Source organism: Tenebrio molitor, chromosome 3 (genome assembly GCF_963966145.1).
Source record: "Tenebrio molitor chromosome 3, icTenMoli1.1, whole genome shotgun sequence".
Lineage (NCBI taxonomy): Eukaryota > Metazoa > Arthropoda > Insecta > Coleoptera > Tenebrionidae > Tenebrio > Tenebrio molitor.
The window spans coordinates 23,690,881-23,707,376 of record NC_091048.1 but is presented as its reverse complement, the minus strand read 5'-3'; the positions used below and the strand labels follow the sequence as shown (position 1 = coordinate 23,707,376).

Here is a 16,496-nt window from a genome sequence, read left to right as displayed (position 1 = left end):
CAGTAACAAGAGAATATGCTGATCGAGCTGTGAGTATTTATATATAAAATAGATTGTTTGTCCATTGTCAGCGTTAAAAAATATATGGGCATCTCTTGTTGTGCGGTTGTTAGACGGCTTTAAGTTTATGAAAACGATTTAACTAATGTTGTAAAAGCTTTGATATGTCAAAAATCCAAAAAAATTGATCAGTTTGATCAAGATTAACAGATCACTAAGTATATTGTTCTTCAACTACAAGAAAAATGAAGTCGGAGGATAACTGTTCTCAGTTTCATAATTAATATACACATACCTTGCTTCTTCATTCTTCATTCCTTGCTTGTATTTATTCTTATTCTAAACCATTTTATTTTAAAGTATGTACATTTTTAGTACTTATTGAAAATCCCTTTATAATTTTTTAGGGAATTCAAGACAATACATACAAAGTGATTCACGAGTAACAATGAGCTTAACAAATTTGTGATGCAACCAACAATACATATCCCCCATAGTTTTTTTAGTTTGTGTTTTTATTAATTATTCCACGTAATACTTGTTCACGTTGGATTGAACATGATTCATATGAGTTGTCATAGTAACAGGTCAGTCATTTGCACCACAGCTGTTCTTCCCAACGTGAAGAGGTATTAATGATTTTGATTAAATTTGACAAATGTAATGTCGGGCATGTTAACTGTGTTGTATGAAATTAAAATATCTATTTTTTAAATCCACATCATTAGTGCAAATGTAATCTTGGCTGCATTTTTTCTAATTTGCATATTAAATATATGTTTTTTTACAAATAAAATCAATTTTGGTAATTTAGGGAATTTTGTGACAGTTGGTGACACATTTATTTCATGGTTAACATTTAAAGTAAAATTCTAAATTTGAATCTAGACTAAACATAATTGTCATTAAAGATGAATTATCGAGAAATACGGCAAATAGCAGAGAATACCAGAGTCAGAGAAATAGTTCCTAGATTACGGATGTGTTAATAGCTTATTATCGCATTCAAAACGATTGCGTTAACAGATTTGTTAAAACAGCAAATTAGAAAAAATCACATTACCAAGTCAAATTTGTCAATTAACGAATAAGCCATATAAAATGCCTGGTGTTAATCTAGTAATGAAACCTGACAAAACTTTTTTAAGCGGTACGTTGCAAAGGTGCTAAGTAACAAACCGATCGGCGTAAATAGGATTAAATAATTTATATTAATGTCTTAATGTACAGTTTATTTACATAGAAGATAAGCGAATGCTAAATGAATAATTTATATGAATAGAAAGGTAAAAAGAATCAAGATCACCCTCAAGGCACAAAGTGAAAAGTGACTTAATTACATTACGGAGAAATATCGGCTGTTCATTTAAATGTATCCTCAAAGCAGGCGTTGAAGAGTCGATTGTGAACGCACCACGGATGCAGATCACAAATCAGTTGTTTAAATTTATAACCTCACTTTTTGCGTTGTTTGTGTTTTTACTTTGCAGATGAAGAAACTTAAGAAACGGAATATTGTCATATTCCTACAAAAAGTGATTAACTAACATTTAATTAATTGTGAGAAAAATCCCATTTAATGTTTAGAATAAAATTCTTAAAATCTGTTAGTGATTTCTTAACCTTGTACATGAATAATTTCCACTTGATTTAGTACTTAGTTAATTTTGGAGTGAATGGATTATGCTTATTGGATCTTTTAACTCCACTTGTATAAAAATGTTAGTTAAAAATACAGCAAACTTTCCGGGTGCTTGCCATGTAGGGGTCCAGCAGATAAAATAAGTTATCGAAATGTTTTCATTAGTAGAAATTCTTGAACACTTCCTTCCTGTATCCTGTTACAACATCTCACCACAAACAAAAAAATCTCATGCGTGAATTGATATTGTTTGTCTGTATTAATTGACACCTTTTAGCGATCAGTGACCTATTTTTATGTAACTTATTTTGATAAATTCGCACCGAGGCGAAAACAAAATATATATTTCAGATACAATTTTTGACAATTTTTAATTAACCGGAATCAAAAGCTTCGTAATAATTAATTAATTAGTGGACCACACTCATGCACAAATCGTAACAAATCTGGATGTGGCGTTCCTTCTAAATTGAACAAGAATTTTCTTTCCGACCAAGTGAAATGTCATGTGTTAAAGAGAAATCTTAACATTTGCACGCATTTATTTTATAATTGCTAAAAGAAACCAATCTTTTTGCACAAATAATTATGAAACGTAAACAGATGTTATTAACTCTATGACTTAATTAAACGCCTTGCGGGCTGGGATGGTCATTCATCTTCTCAAAATGTACGAATTTTTATGAACTATTCCTGAAAATTTTTCCGACCTCACGAATGTTTTGTTGTAGTGGAAATTACCGCGAGTCGCAGAGGAGGGCCTTATTTCCGAACAACAAAAACACGAGAAAAAACAGTGATTAAAATGTTTGGGTCAATAACACGCACGTAACTAATTACCTCTTATTAATTTTTTTGATGGTCAAAAATTTCCGGAAATTGTTGTTGCCATGATTGCCGAAGCAAATGCAAGCTTTCTTAATTTCTTTGATAATTAAATAAGTAAGAATCAAAACCTTTTCAGATGTATTGAAAGCGAAGGCTTAGAATTTGAAATGTGAGTGAGCTGTAATGTTGCAAAAATATTTAGATACAAATTGTTGCTTCTGAAAATATATTTCCAAGACTTACAGAGTATATCTTTGTTATACTTCCCTTCGAAACAATTTTTCTCCAGTTGTCAGCAATTTGCATGGAGGTAAATAATAGAAATTGATAGATCTTTGTGAGGGTGCATTAAATGTCGCGAAGATATTATTTTGAAGGTTTTTGTTGTTGTTTGAAAGTTTAGGCTTTTTGTTGTGATTAAAAGTCAACTGAAAAACAACACTTTATTTCTAAAACATAAATATAAATATCGCCTAAACGGTAGTGACTAAGTGATGTATAACTAAGAATACTTTTGTACAATTATCACGTCTTATATGCAATTCAGCCTTACATCAGGAAGAAATCGGGACCGATATAATTCCCACAAGTAGGAAAATCCGATGGGGTGGAAACGAAGTCTCTCGAGTCGCCCACCTGAAAAACGATATCCATCCCTCTCGTCCACCCTTTCGACTTCTCATCCCTCAGCATCCAGAATCCTGCAAGAAGCACCCGCCTGACATTATCCCCGAGAAATCAAACACAAACCAACCCACCAGGATTATTCGCGAGGAACCTCAGGGCGACAACGCCATTCCTCGGGACCCGAATCGTATCCTTCACTATTGGATTATTGAAATTTCTCTTGAACAAGACATTTTGCCGATCCAGTAATTTTATTTCTTCCACTACAGGAACGCTATCGAATTGTCTAAATCCGACCAAGTAGAAGCGATGGCCGTGCAAATGGAAAACGTGCTCCTCCTCGCTCTCGTCTGCAACATTGATTCATGCTCTAATTTGTGTTAATCGCCGGAAATTTCATTGCGGAACCTTGATTAATAAGCACCAGTTCGGTTGTTGACCCCAGGGGGATGTATTCGACGTGGACGCACTCGCACACTTCTTTGCCCAAACATCTTTCGGGGATGTTAAGCTCGTCGCAGACAATATCTAGTGGGACTTGGCCCAGCTGGGTCAGCAAAGGTGACGAGGGGTAAGTGAACGTCAGATTGTTCACGCCGTAGACCCTTGAGCTGAATTTACCTAGAAAAACACAAAACTCATTACAAATTCACTAACGCTACAAGTTCTTGCAAATTCAACTCCAGCTCAAAACAGACTGCCAACATTTAGTTTTATTTTGCACTTGAAGCATCACTTAATTTCAGATTAGGTATCGTTATCTCTGAGAGCGAGACTCGTTTCGTTTTACTTCGCTTATCCGGATATTTTCTTAACATTCACCGCAACCCAGGACTAATTTAAATATCATTACAATCAGGACTAATTAAATTGGAACGATAAGAAATGATTTCTTTTTTCTTGTACTAAGGACTGCTTTGTTACCTAGTGGGAAGTTTACTCGCACGAGCGTAGCGAGTGTTGTGGTCCTACACTGATACGCAAGTTGAATACTTGATTTAATTTTCCCGTAATGAGTGTAAATTAGTTCTTTTTTTAATTATTTATAACTGTTACGTCTCAAGTTTTTTAAACCAGCTGCTTCCCTATTCTGCCAACCCATTTAGAGAACAAAATGTAAAAATTGTACTTTGGAAACTCATTTAAATTATTAAGATACCTTAATGCACCATTTTTACTGCGAATTCTTCCCTGTGTTACATAAAAAATTGTACTGCCTAGATTTATCTTGAAACACGGCTGGTTTAAATTAAATTTATAGTAAGAATGTGCACTTTCTGACTGGAAATAAGTCTTATTTTGCTACACTCTGAACTTTCTCAAGTTAATAATGTAACAACTTTAATAACAGTTAATTAGATTCCATGTTTTATTTTTATTCGAATTTACCCAAGGAGATTTCACTTATTTCAGTTGATTATAATTATAAATAACTACGAATTGCCTGTATTAATAAAATTAATTACATCAAATTAGTGTTTTGATGTTATTAATAAAGCAGATAAGGAAACTTGTTACACGTATGTTTTACAACATTTTATCTACGATCGTGAGATCACCATAAATTTGTATAAAATAATCATCATTGATTCAATATTTTATGAATAGCCAAAGTCGTTTGAGAACCACGTCGTTTAGCAACCTACTTCTAAACAATGTTTCCAACAAATTGTATTGTTGTATTCTGACAGTTCTGTGCCATAAAAGTGTGTACTAAAAGTATTGTGGCATGATTCTGTCAGTTCACTGAACGTCAACTTTGACAACGATTTTTAGTGTAAAAAGTGCCTACTTTTTACACGATCGTGGATAAAATAATTTATCTTGATATTATCGCAAAGTTCACGTTGAAGAGTCGATTGTGAATGCACCAGGGATTACAGATCACGGATCAGCTGTTTAAATCTATACTCACTTTTTGCGTTGTGTGTGTTTTTAATATGCAGACTGACGAGTGGTGCGTTCACAATCGACTCTTCAACGCGAACTTTGAGGATAAATTTAAATGAACACCCGATACTTTAAATCTCTGAATATTTATTTGTCTCAATTTAAAATAATATCAAGATAAATTATTTTTATTATACCTGAATCCCTGTTTTTGACACTAACATGCGTGCGAAAAGGGCCTTTAAAACACTAAAGCCTTAAAGTTGCCCGATATAAACTGTATCAGACGATGAAATAAAATTTTATAAGCTTAGTTAAATTAGTTATTGCTCACAGTTAATAAACCTGTGTGATTTAATCTGCGAAGGCACTGTCGTTTTTCATAGCCTCAATATGTATGTAACGAGTGTTCAGATAAATTATTGTGGTCAAGCAGGTCTTAGTTTTCTCTCTCTTTCTCCATTATTTACATGAATAATGCATAAATTTAAAAATGATTATTTACAAGTTTTCAAATTGAAACACTAGTTAAGAGTCAAGTGTGGAAACATCGCATGTACCATTTCTCTAACAAAATAACTTTAACAAACAAAAATTTTATTGTGTAATCCATAAATAAATGTGATAATTAATGAAAAATATAAATTTAGATTTGCTCATCGAGTTCACATCGATCAAGATTCTGAATCAAATTACACCGACTTAGAAGTGTTATGGACTGTGTTAATCTTTTGTAAGATCTGGACTACACCTTACGTGAATATGATTCTTTTTTCTTTATTCCGTTTAAAATTCAAGAGATGCTAATTCCTGCTTTTGCTATTCATAGCGCTGTCAACTGCTTTCTCATTAACATTCTCATGTCACTTTAATCATCTATTGTTCTCGAAAAAATACCTAAAGCTTCCTGTTTTTATGACAAAAATTGATACTGTCTGCGGGGACAACAATTCTGCATCTCATTTTTTATGTAGATTCTATTCAAAGTTTATGCACATCTTATTATTATTATTTTTTTGTTTGTTTCTTATTTAAATGTGTATGTACTGGTCAACAACACAAAAATTCCTCTCTTTCGGAATTATTTAAAAAACAAAATTTACACCAAGAAATCACAACATAGAGCACAGAGCTGCAAGGTGGGTCTTCTAATAATTTTACTTCCGAGATCAAAATTATCTCACTTCTAGAACGCTGAAGTTTCAAATGCTTTCACAACTATATTATTCTGTACCGTTCTGCATCAACTCTGCATTGACCCAAAGCAACAATTGCAACAGATTCAGATTTTGGGGAGCAAGAAGCAGTCGTCGATTTCTTTACACTTCTAGATTACTTAACTATGACTGTAAAACACTCGAGAAATACTAGATCTTGTCTTTTAAATTCTGGTTCAAATGCAAAAAAAAAAATCCAGGTTGCGAGATGTCGTGATCAACTGTTTTAGAGGTGCCTTGCCTCTCTCTTTTAGAGTTTTTTGCACCATAAACACACTGTTGCTAAATCATGTGACAGATGGAGACACATTTTTCCTATAAAGCTCTTATCGACCATTCCAGTCAGGGCTCATGGTACTTGATATAATTCTTGTATCATCTTCAGTACCTCCATTTTCTTCAATAACAACAACAAAATAATTTTTACGTACATTGTTATCAAACTCTCTATGGTACCAATAAACAATTTTTTTAGAAGGTGCTCCACTGCCAAAAACAGAGCGGAACCTTTAATAAATCATATTCACGTTGTTTTGGCATAATGGGAGGCCACGATTTATTTTTTAAACGTTGGCTACACTGTTTGATTTCGTCACAGATGCGGATCTGTCAAAATGAACATAACATATTGCTGAATTTCCCGCGATATCTGAGTACTATTGACTGACAACAATGCACTAGACATTGACGCTATTTATAACCTCAAACTTAGCTTTACTACCAAATACAACGTGAATGCATGCTTAAAAATTTGTAAAATTTATTGTAACGACGGCTATTGCAATCATATTATAATTACCTATGTACAAAACAAAAAACATTTGTTTCACGGCCCATTTAATTCTATAAATGCAATTAATATATTGTTTGCAGACATTCTCAATTCAACCTACATATTTGAATTTTATTAAATAATTGTTATTGTTTTTGAGTACTTATTATGTTTATATAATTATGTACTTTTATTTATCAAACGTAAATTAATAATTATTGATAATAATACCATGAAGGCGGAATCTTTGAAATAACGAAAATACATATTTTCTTTCGCATTGAGCTCCTCGAAAAAAAACAGATCTATTTTATTTTTTTTAAAGAAAGATTTTTTCCGATCATTTTAGTTTCCACGCAATGATGTCACTCCCCCATTCTTTGGAGTACTAAATTTAAATTTAGGTCCACGCACCATGTGTGATCTTTGAACTGTTGATTCCTGAGAACTAGATCTGATGGGAAAAATCCTTTTAGAAAATAAAACTGACCTATCTGAGGTTTTTCCGAAAAGCTCAACACTTAATAAACTCATTAAAAACAAACTGCTCTATTGAGAGTTTAAGAAAGTTATAACATCGAATGCTATGACGTGGCCATTACACAATAATTAGTATTAAGCACTTTGCACCTTTCATTTTGAGACTAATTGATTGTTTTCGTTTTTTGGTCTGTTTTTTGGTCAACAGTGCCCTTCGTTGTTGTGCTTTTACACAAAATCCGAATTATTATCATCATCAGCAACAATTAATTTGACAAGATTACATAAACCGCTTTCCCTTCGATACGACACGCTTGCTGCTTACATCACAATCCACTTTCTCTCTTAACCCACTTATCTGATGTCTCACCATTGACATTTACGATCCTGGATCCGAAGGACAAGTACATGACCTTCCCTACACCGGTCCTAAGCTTCTCGGGCATCTTTTGCAACGCTTTGACATCCCTCAAACACATCCTTCCGATCTGGCTGTCGCACAGTCCCGTGTCAAAACTCCTCCCTTCTCTGTCCGACTCGTTCTTGTCCTCACCCCGTGCCTTCCCTCTCGCTTGGTAATTGACCAGCGCTAATCCCTCACCTCCGCACGACCTCACCCTCAGAAAGTACCCGTCCGCGGGCTGATTCGTCTTCAAGACAAAGTCCACCCTCTCCCCTTTGCCCAGCACGATCGAATCGGCCTCGTTGGGGTTGACCGGGTTGCCGTCCACCGTGATGATTTTCATTTTGTGATTGTCGACGGTCAAGGTGACGGGGCAGGCCGAGCCGCCGCCGGCGAAAGCCGCCCGGAAGCGGTATCGTTTGTTGCTTTTCACCGTGAAGATCGATAGAGCCGCCCCTGTGTGCGAGGGGCCCTTCCCGTTTATCAACAGCTTCTTGTCCGCTTCTGCGATCAGGATTATGTGACTTTTGGAGTCGGTGTCGTAGTATTTGCGTTGCGGGTCCATTTTGTCCGATTGTCTGACCACGAGGGCGCCGAACAACCCCCGAGACCTGTCCGAATCGGAAAACGCGTGGTACAGGTGCGTTCCGGGGGCTAGCGCCCGGAATTTGTACTGGAACGTGGTGTAACTGGGGATGGGGCACTGAGTCACCAAGGGCACCCCGTCCATGTAGGGGGCCTCCTGGTTCGGCTGCCCCCTCCAGTGCATCGTCAAGCTGTGTCCCGGGATCTTGTTCACCACGTCCACGACCAGAATGTCATTTTGGCAGATCTGGATAGCAGGGCCAGGATTCTGCCGGTTCACAGTTATCAAGTCACCGCTTTGTGACACATTGAAATCACAATCTTCGCAGCTTCTGGAAGCAAACAATTATTCTGGATCTAGCATCGTCATTACATTACCTAATGTTTGGAGATTCGACGTAGATTTTTATTCGACATATCATTGGCCAATCCAGGTCATGGCAAGGTCTGTCACAGCTTTGGAAATGTTGCTCTGGGGGAAAAACATAAATTAATGACTACCAATAAATCGCGTTCGATTAGAAACGTGTGTGTTGAATATGGGACGAAAAATATGCGCATTTGAAACGGAAATAAAATACTTTGACGACAATTTCTCCACGAAGAAAGCTGTTGAGCAAGTACCATTGTTGAGTGAAAGGTGCAAGTTGTATTTCCTTTAAAGGTATTAATTTAATTTCTTGCAATTATCTCTCGTTTATGGCGACAAGTCGAGGAAAGTTTGATCGTTTTACAAAACCGTAAACGAGTTGAATCTCTTTAAATGTTAAGTGTAACTAATTCAGTAAAATGGGTTCGTACGGAGAAGTGATTTTGCAATAAAATTTTATTCAATTCGGAACAATTAGTGTGGCTGGCAGATCTGGGTCAAATAGTTTTTACTTTCAATTAAAAATCTGTTATTTAATTTATTCGCTGAACAGGCTAATTTAATAACAGATGCATCTGACCTCTATAATGATTTTTTTGGAATAATAAAATCTGGTGAAATAAATATTTTACTTTGTGAAAACTGCATACCTTGCACACTTTTACCAAACGAATCTAACGCATTCGCTAATTATTTAACTGACTGGAAAATTCTTTTAGCACATGGAAATTCAATACGTATTCATTAAATTCTATATTATTAAATAATTTTATTTGTAATTAAATTTATCCGTTAATAACAGATCAATCATGGGGTCTTTTAATAATAACCAATGATTAATTTCAGTTGCATTCATAATAATACATCTGTTTGTCGAAGGCTAATACAGACGAATAATAAATTCTGATTAATGGCATAACTTTTGAGTAATACATTTACGAATAAATTATCTGATACATTGTTCAACTAGTTTTGATGCAAATGAAGTGTGTTTCGTTACCATCGTATATGTCTAATATTTCCATTGACAATATATTTTTAAAGCAGCACTTCTAGCAGTTACGACGCTGTAAAATTTTATGAGAAAACCAAATAAACTGCTCGACAATTGAAATGGAACGCTTAAAAAAATAGCTGCAAAATATTTTAGAAACAAAAGTTTAAGATAAAAGTTTTTATGTTTGACACTATGTTATTTCACGGTTTATGTGAAACAACATTTTCAAATCTACTTCTTCAAAAAAGACAAGAAATGTATAGAATTCAAAAACTTTAAGATTAATGTGAAACTACACTTAACAAAAAAAATAAATATTTTTTACAAAATTCACAAAAAAATTAAAAAAAACTTGTCTTAATATCTTGTAGGCCCTCCACGTGCTCTGTGCACAGCCAAAACTCTTCGGGGCATACTTCTGATTAAATTATTAATATATTCTCTAGGAATACGTTCCCATTCTTCTCTGAGAGCAATTTCAAGCTCATCTAGTGTGTCAGGGTAGTATAATCGTTCTGACAACTGACGCTGCATACGATCCCACACATGCTCTATAGGATTGGAGTCTGGTGAGTTTGCAGGCCAAACCATTCTTCGAATGTTCTGAGCTTCAAGAAGGTCGTTTACGATTCTTGCTCTATGTGGACGAGCATTATCGTCCATAAAAATAAAACCATCGCCAAAATCTTGTGCAAATGGGATAACAACCGGTAGAAGACATCTTTGAATGTATCTTTCCCCATTCATAGTTTCCCTTCTCAAACAGATAAGCTCAGTGCGGCGATTCAAAATGATCCCACCCCAAACAATTATACCCGCTCCTCCATAAGCCACTTGTGGAGCCATGTTACGTTCATGGTATCGCTCCCCAGGTCTTCTCCAAACAAAAATTCTTCCATCCGAATGGTGTAGATTAAATTTTGATTCATCTGTAAACAGACAATTCTGCCATTCTTCAAGTGTCCAATTCATGTGTTCTTGTGCCCAAGCTCTACGAGCAGCGCGTTGAGTCCGTGTTAATAGTGGACATTTTGCACGTCTTCTAGCCCGTAGATTATATTCATGCAGCCTTCTGACAACCGTTCTTGACAAAATCACAACTCCCGTGGCTGCTCTGAACGCATTATTAATTCTTGAAGCATTGTGTGTAGGGTTCCGCCTAGCTAGCAGTCTCACATATTGCGTTTGTGCAGGAGTTGTATGTCTTTGACGACCTCCTCCATGCCGAAAGTCGACGCTACCGGAAATTCTTAACCTTTGTAAGGCTCTATTAATCACGCTGGGGGAGACATTAAAAAATCTTGACACTCTTCTTTGCGAGACACCATCTTCTACCATTCGCCGGGCAACATTCAAATTATCAATGCTTAAACGATTATAAACCATTTTGTGATACTTATTTAATCTAAAAATGCTTTTAACTTAACTTTAGCATCAATTTATAAGAGTTTATGCACCAAACAATTACGGAGCAAAACAATGTAATTGGTAAAGAATAAGTAATTTTTTGACACATGGCTACTTGATGCGTTTTTTACAGAAAATCGTGGCCTAGCAACGACTAATTTATCATTCAAATCATTCTAAAAAGATTGCGACTTAAAAGTTGCTCATAGATGGAAACATTTTAATTTTTATATGAGTGTTCCATTTCAATTGTCGAGCAGTTTAGCTTTGGAATTTATTTAAGAAAAGTGTTTGTCCGATCACTAAAAAAAATTGGCGGAGTCAAAATAATCTAGGTGACAAGAAGTGTGCATTTAGTAACTTGCATTCTGGCCCTTTCCACATTGAACAAAAAATAAAATTGTATTTTTTTACGTCCGTCAAGTGCTGTTATAAAAAATTTTCTACTGGAGTTTGGAAAACCTTAACTTTGTAATACTAATTTGAGTTGAGGAAAAGTGAAAAATTTCCTACTAAGGGCGGAAATAATATTTCAACACTAAAAGTTCAATTTTAGTCGTTTCCTGGGATACGTAACGTAAAAAGTGGTATTTAATTGAGAGAAAAGCTTAAACGCCTTCACAATTTTTCATTAATAAATTATTTCTCTATGGTAACGAAAGCAGAACAATTTTGATTTCGTTTTTTAATTTAGAAATGATTAATTGAATATTAAAAATATCAAAATTTTATGTATTTTCCAAAGTCCAGTAGAAAAAATCATGAGTGCAATACGTAGGAAATCCATTTTTTTCCGTACACGTCATGTTTTTGATCTCGACTATCGTCTCAATCAAAAATCCCATGCCTAATACGGAAAAAAATTACATTTCCTAAATTATTGCACAAATAGCTATTTCATTCATAATTAGTAGTTTTTTTAACGAATTCGTATGTAAATTGGGATTTTTTTGGCATGAGTGGGCCACGGGTTCACACAGGAGAAAATTTTCAAATTTTGAGTGTCGAAAAAATTGTTATCTAAACTTACGGGCGCCAAAAAAATTTTGGTAATTGTTCACTTTAACTACTTCTGGAATTTTCGTATTTTTTCTGGCTAGACAGCCTCAGGGCATCCTCCTACATCGTTTTCCACCACCCAAACCTTGTGGAAATGAATTTTCCTTCCCCTTTAGTTATACTAAGACATTAGCGCGACCTTGAAACACAACAAGAGAGAAAAAAAAGGCATTTGCACATGGTTTGAATGATGGGAAACGATCTAGGAGGATGCCCTGAGGCTGTCTAGCCAGAAAAAACGCGAAAATTCCAGAAGGAGTTAAAGTATGCAACTCATTAGTAAAGTATCTTTTTTTTTACTCACTATTTTGATACATACTTAGTAATTTAGCGTTTTATTATTACATTAGTTACTAAGTTCTGTCATTAACTCCTTAAGAAAAAATGAAACATTTGGAAACTGCTTCCATTCCTAGTCTTTGCTTTCCTATTTCGACGTCTGCAAAGAGAGAAATAATTGTACAAGTCGAGTTCTGCAAAGACAGATGAAACTAATAAAATCAACAATTTTCTGTATTGGAGACACTGCAAGAAAGTAAATGTAACAAAATCGCGGATTACTAATGCTAATAATGCTTTATTTGCCCTACGGGCTTTACGTTTCTTGCATACAGTTTTATCTAAAAAAATAATAATTCTAAAAAAAATATGACATTTTTCTTTCTATCCGCCACCCCTTTCTTTTTCCATTCTGTCCCTCCATTTCCATATCTCTTCCATCCTTCCTATCCCCCTTCCGTCTTTATTCAGTATTTCTCCCCGTTCCTTTCTCTCCCTTTTTCTCATTTCGTTACATCCGTTCCACATGTGCTCATTGTCTCTCTCTCCTCATAGGACATTCTGCACCTTCTTTCCGTCCAATACCTGTTTTCTTTCTCCTCGTTTCCACATCTAAATCTTGCCATCATTTTTCTTTCTTTTGCAATCTCTCTCCCCAGGTACTCTTGAATTTCCTCTCATACTCCCTGTTGTATTTCGATTCTTTGATTCTTTCCCTTCTTTCTTGCTTGTCTGTCTTTGTCCCTTTCACTTAGCTCTGCATTCATCCATTTTCCTTTTGCTCTCAATCTTTCCACTTCTTCACTGGCATACCCGTTTCTCTGGTAATATCGCGCGTTCAAATGAAATCCTAGGCTGAGTAGGCGTTGAAAAAAGTAAACCGTTTGGAGCACTGGAAAGTTTGAATATCCCGCTGTTCGACAAGAATGACATTTGTTTATGTTTAATCGAGACATAATTGAACATGTTTGTTTTCAGCAAAGGGTGCCCGAAGATATTTGCTTTGAAAATAAGAATCGTTACGTTATTCTATTTTTAATGTAAAACATTGCAAAGAAAGAAAAAAAGAATCTTTTTTTGACTCTAAATTTTAGGTTAGCTGTCAACATACTCCAATTAACCTACGCTTTAAAAAAGCACAACAATTGACGGTTTCCAACGCCTTCCCAGCCCAGGACTTCTTTTGAACGCGCTATACTTCTCTCTCTCCTTCTTCTCCGTGTTCTTTTCCTTTTCTCTCCAGCATTCCGTTAGTATCCTTCACTCTTCCCTTCCATCCATTTTGTCCTCAAACTTTGTCGCTTTCTTTCTCTGCCCCGTACATCAATATACTCTTTATCATGCTCTCAAGCATCATCATTCTATTCCCCAAACACATTCTTATTGGCTTTCCTCACTATCTCTCTGATGTGTGCATTATCCGTGGCTCTTTCGTTGAATGTGTAGCCCAAGTATTTGCACTTTTTTACCCGTTCTATTTTCCTTCCTTCTCATTTCTTGTATTAGTTACTAAGTTCTATTATTACACTGTTCTTCTTATGGTTTTCCTCTTTTGTCAATTGTATCTATTTCACTATTTCTCAAAACTATTTCCTAATTCCTATCTCTATTAAATGTCAAAGTAAATATGAAATAGTTTTGAGAAATAGTGAAATACAACTGACAAAGGAGAAAACCCAAAAGAAAAACACTGTAATTCCTTAACAAAAAATGAAAATTTTGAAAACTGCTTCCCTTTCCTATTAACGCCTGTGAAGAGAGAACTAATTTTACCAAACGAGTTCTGCAAAGACACAACTGAAATTAATGAAATTAACAATTTTCTGTAAAAAAAAATTGCAGAGGACACTGGAAGAAAGTAAATGTAATAAAATCGCAGATTACTGTTTTTGTAGTTATTCAAGAATGTTTTGATTGATTTAAAGGAAGTAACATCACAGTGTAGGTGTTTATTGTTGCAGAAATAATTATTCAAGAATGAATGAATAATTCATTTTACGGTCCTGATCTAATTCTAATCGATTTTTTTTTACATTTTAAAAAACACAGTAAAACAGTAATATCAGAAATTTTTCAACTTTGCTACCATAAGTTAGATAGTCAAAGAACTCTTGAAACTGAAGATTTTAAAGTCGTTTGAAAACGCCGTCCAAGTTAGAGTGTTCTCTAACAAAGCAACATCCTCCTCCGACATCTCTTCTTTGGTTCTTCTGACTTTTCTATTTAATTAACCGAAGAACTCATAACGGCTTTTGCAGGATCTTGCATTTTGTTCTACGCAAGATACACAGAATTCAGGTTTTTGTTGGTCAATGATTATTGACGCGGGACTTATAAATCACCTTGAAATTTTTCGGGAGATATTTAAGTTGCTTCAAAAGTTAGTCAAAAAACATCTAGTATGACACTGGTTGAAACAAAAAACATTGCAGAAGCCTTCACAAGAAATTAATGGTCCAGGAAGTAGTTACTAGAGAAGAATTTGAAGGTTTTCTTTGTAATAAACAATCGTCAAGTAAACATACATTTGCATGTTTTAATTTTTCCAAAAACAGAATTGTCATTGGGGATTTAAATGTTGATTGAAAATGTGAAAAATAAAATTTATCGGCATGCGACAAATTCATGAATTTTATTTCATCTATACGAAAACCCATCGAATAGCTTGAATAATCAATAATTATTTCATTAATTCATTCAATTAATGTGTTGCATCTGCATAAAATGTTATTAATTGAACTAAATCGAAATTGCTTTTCCTCTTTGTACAAAATAATAACAAAATAAAATTCACCATTATTAAGTTAAATGAACAAATTCTTTGACATTAAAAAATATTTAAAAAAATTTTTAATGTTAAGCAGGCGACATTTAAATGGAATTGGATCACAAGGTCGGGTCAAAATGTAACCAAAATGTAAATGTGGCATTATTGATAAAAATTGTTATACGAATTAGGTTTTACGTTGCTTAAAGTTCCAATGTGGGGAAAACTTGGCAAAAAATTGCACTTTCTTGTGACCTTGAACGCAACAGCGCTCCTCCGAGTCCAAACTTAGCGCCAAATGTCAAATCTTCAAGTCTGAAGAGTTTGTTGAGAATGTAATTCGACCAAGTGATTCAAAAATAGCATATTACGACTTTGAATGAATAAAAACTACTTTAATAAATTATTATCTCAGGCTCGTTGATTCACAAATTAGACTTGAAACTTTCTAAAGCGAGAATCATTATTTTATCTTTTTTTCAACAGTTACATAACCAGTCGAGTTTCCGGCGTACATATCCGTGCAAATATTTTATTACACAAGTTGTGCTCTTTCATTTCCAACCCTGGAACTTACCGCCGGTAAAAAAAATTAAAAAGTAAACTCTCGTTGAGTTTGCGCAACGCACTCAAGTCAAGCCATCTAATTAAATCCGAGTATAATGAAATACCTGGTAAGGGCGTAAAATACAAAACAGCCACTACGGCCACCATCATCGCCAGCACGATGGTCACCCTCAGCACCATATTTTGCGTCTTGGACATTTTGTAATTGGAGTCGTCACAACACGGGGCGAACATAACGTCACAAGAACCACATAAAAGGAACGATACGAATCCGCGGGAGTTGCTTAAGTGGAGAAGGTTACGATGACAACATTAAACTAACGTCGGCAAAAATGAACAATAACAGACATTGAGATAAAATAAATAGACGCACCACCTGCAGGCAGCAGGTGCAGCAGTGGAACTGCTGGAGGTTGGCGAAATATTGTTCTTCTAGGGTCTCCCACTTGGCGGCAAATAAAGCACTTGGAAAATTATACGAAGAAGTGAAAGTAAAACCGACCTCGAGTCGGCATGTTCGCCGGATTGATCGTAGAAATGTGTATTTGACGGAAGTCAAACAAATTTTCTATTATTTTCACTGACAGATTGCAACCAATCAGTGAG

The 16,496-nt window shown here is 35.0% G+C and overlaps 1 protein-coding gene across 1 annotated transcript; it reads right to left on the bottom strand.

Annotated features, from left to right (window-relative positions):
* Positions 1–2,899: 2,899 nt before the first annotated feature.
* Positions 2,900–16,309, bottom strand: LOC138125924 (uncharacterized). The gene is made up of 6 exons (XM_069041489.1): positions 15,995–16,309; positions 8,823–8,916; positions 7,827–8,776; positions 3,506–3,718; positions 3,229–3,447; positions 2,900–3,171 (listed from the first exon to the last, which is right to left on the bottom strand). The coding sequence occupies exons 1-6, from the start codon at positions 16,122–16,124 to the stop codon at positions 3,020–3,022; spliced, it is 1,758 nt and encodes a 585-aa protein (XP_068897590.1). The 5' UTR covers positions 16,125–16,309; the 3' UTR covers positions 2,900–3,019.
* Between the last annotated feature and the right edge of the window lie 187 nt (positions 16,310–16,496).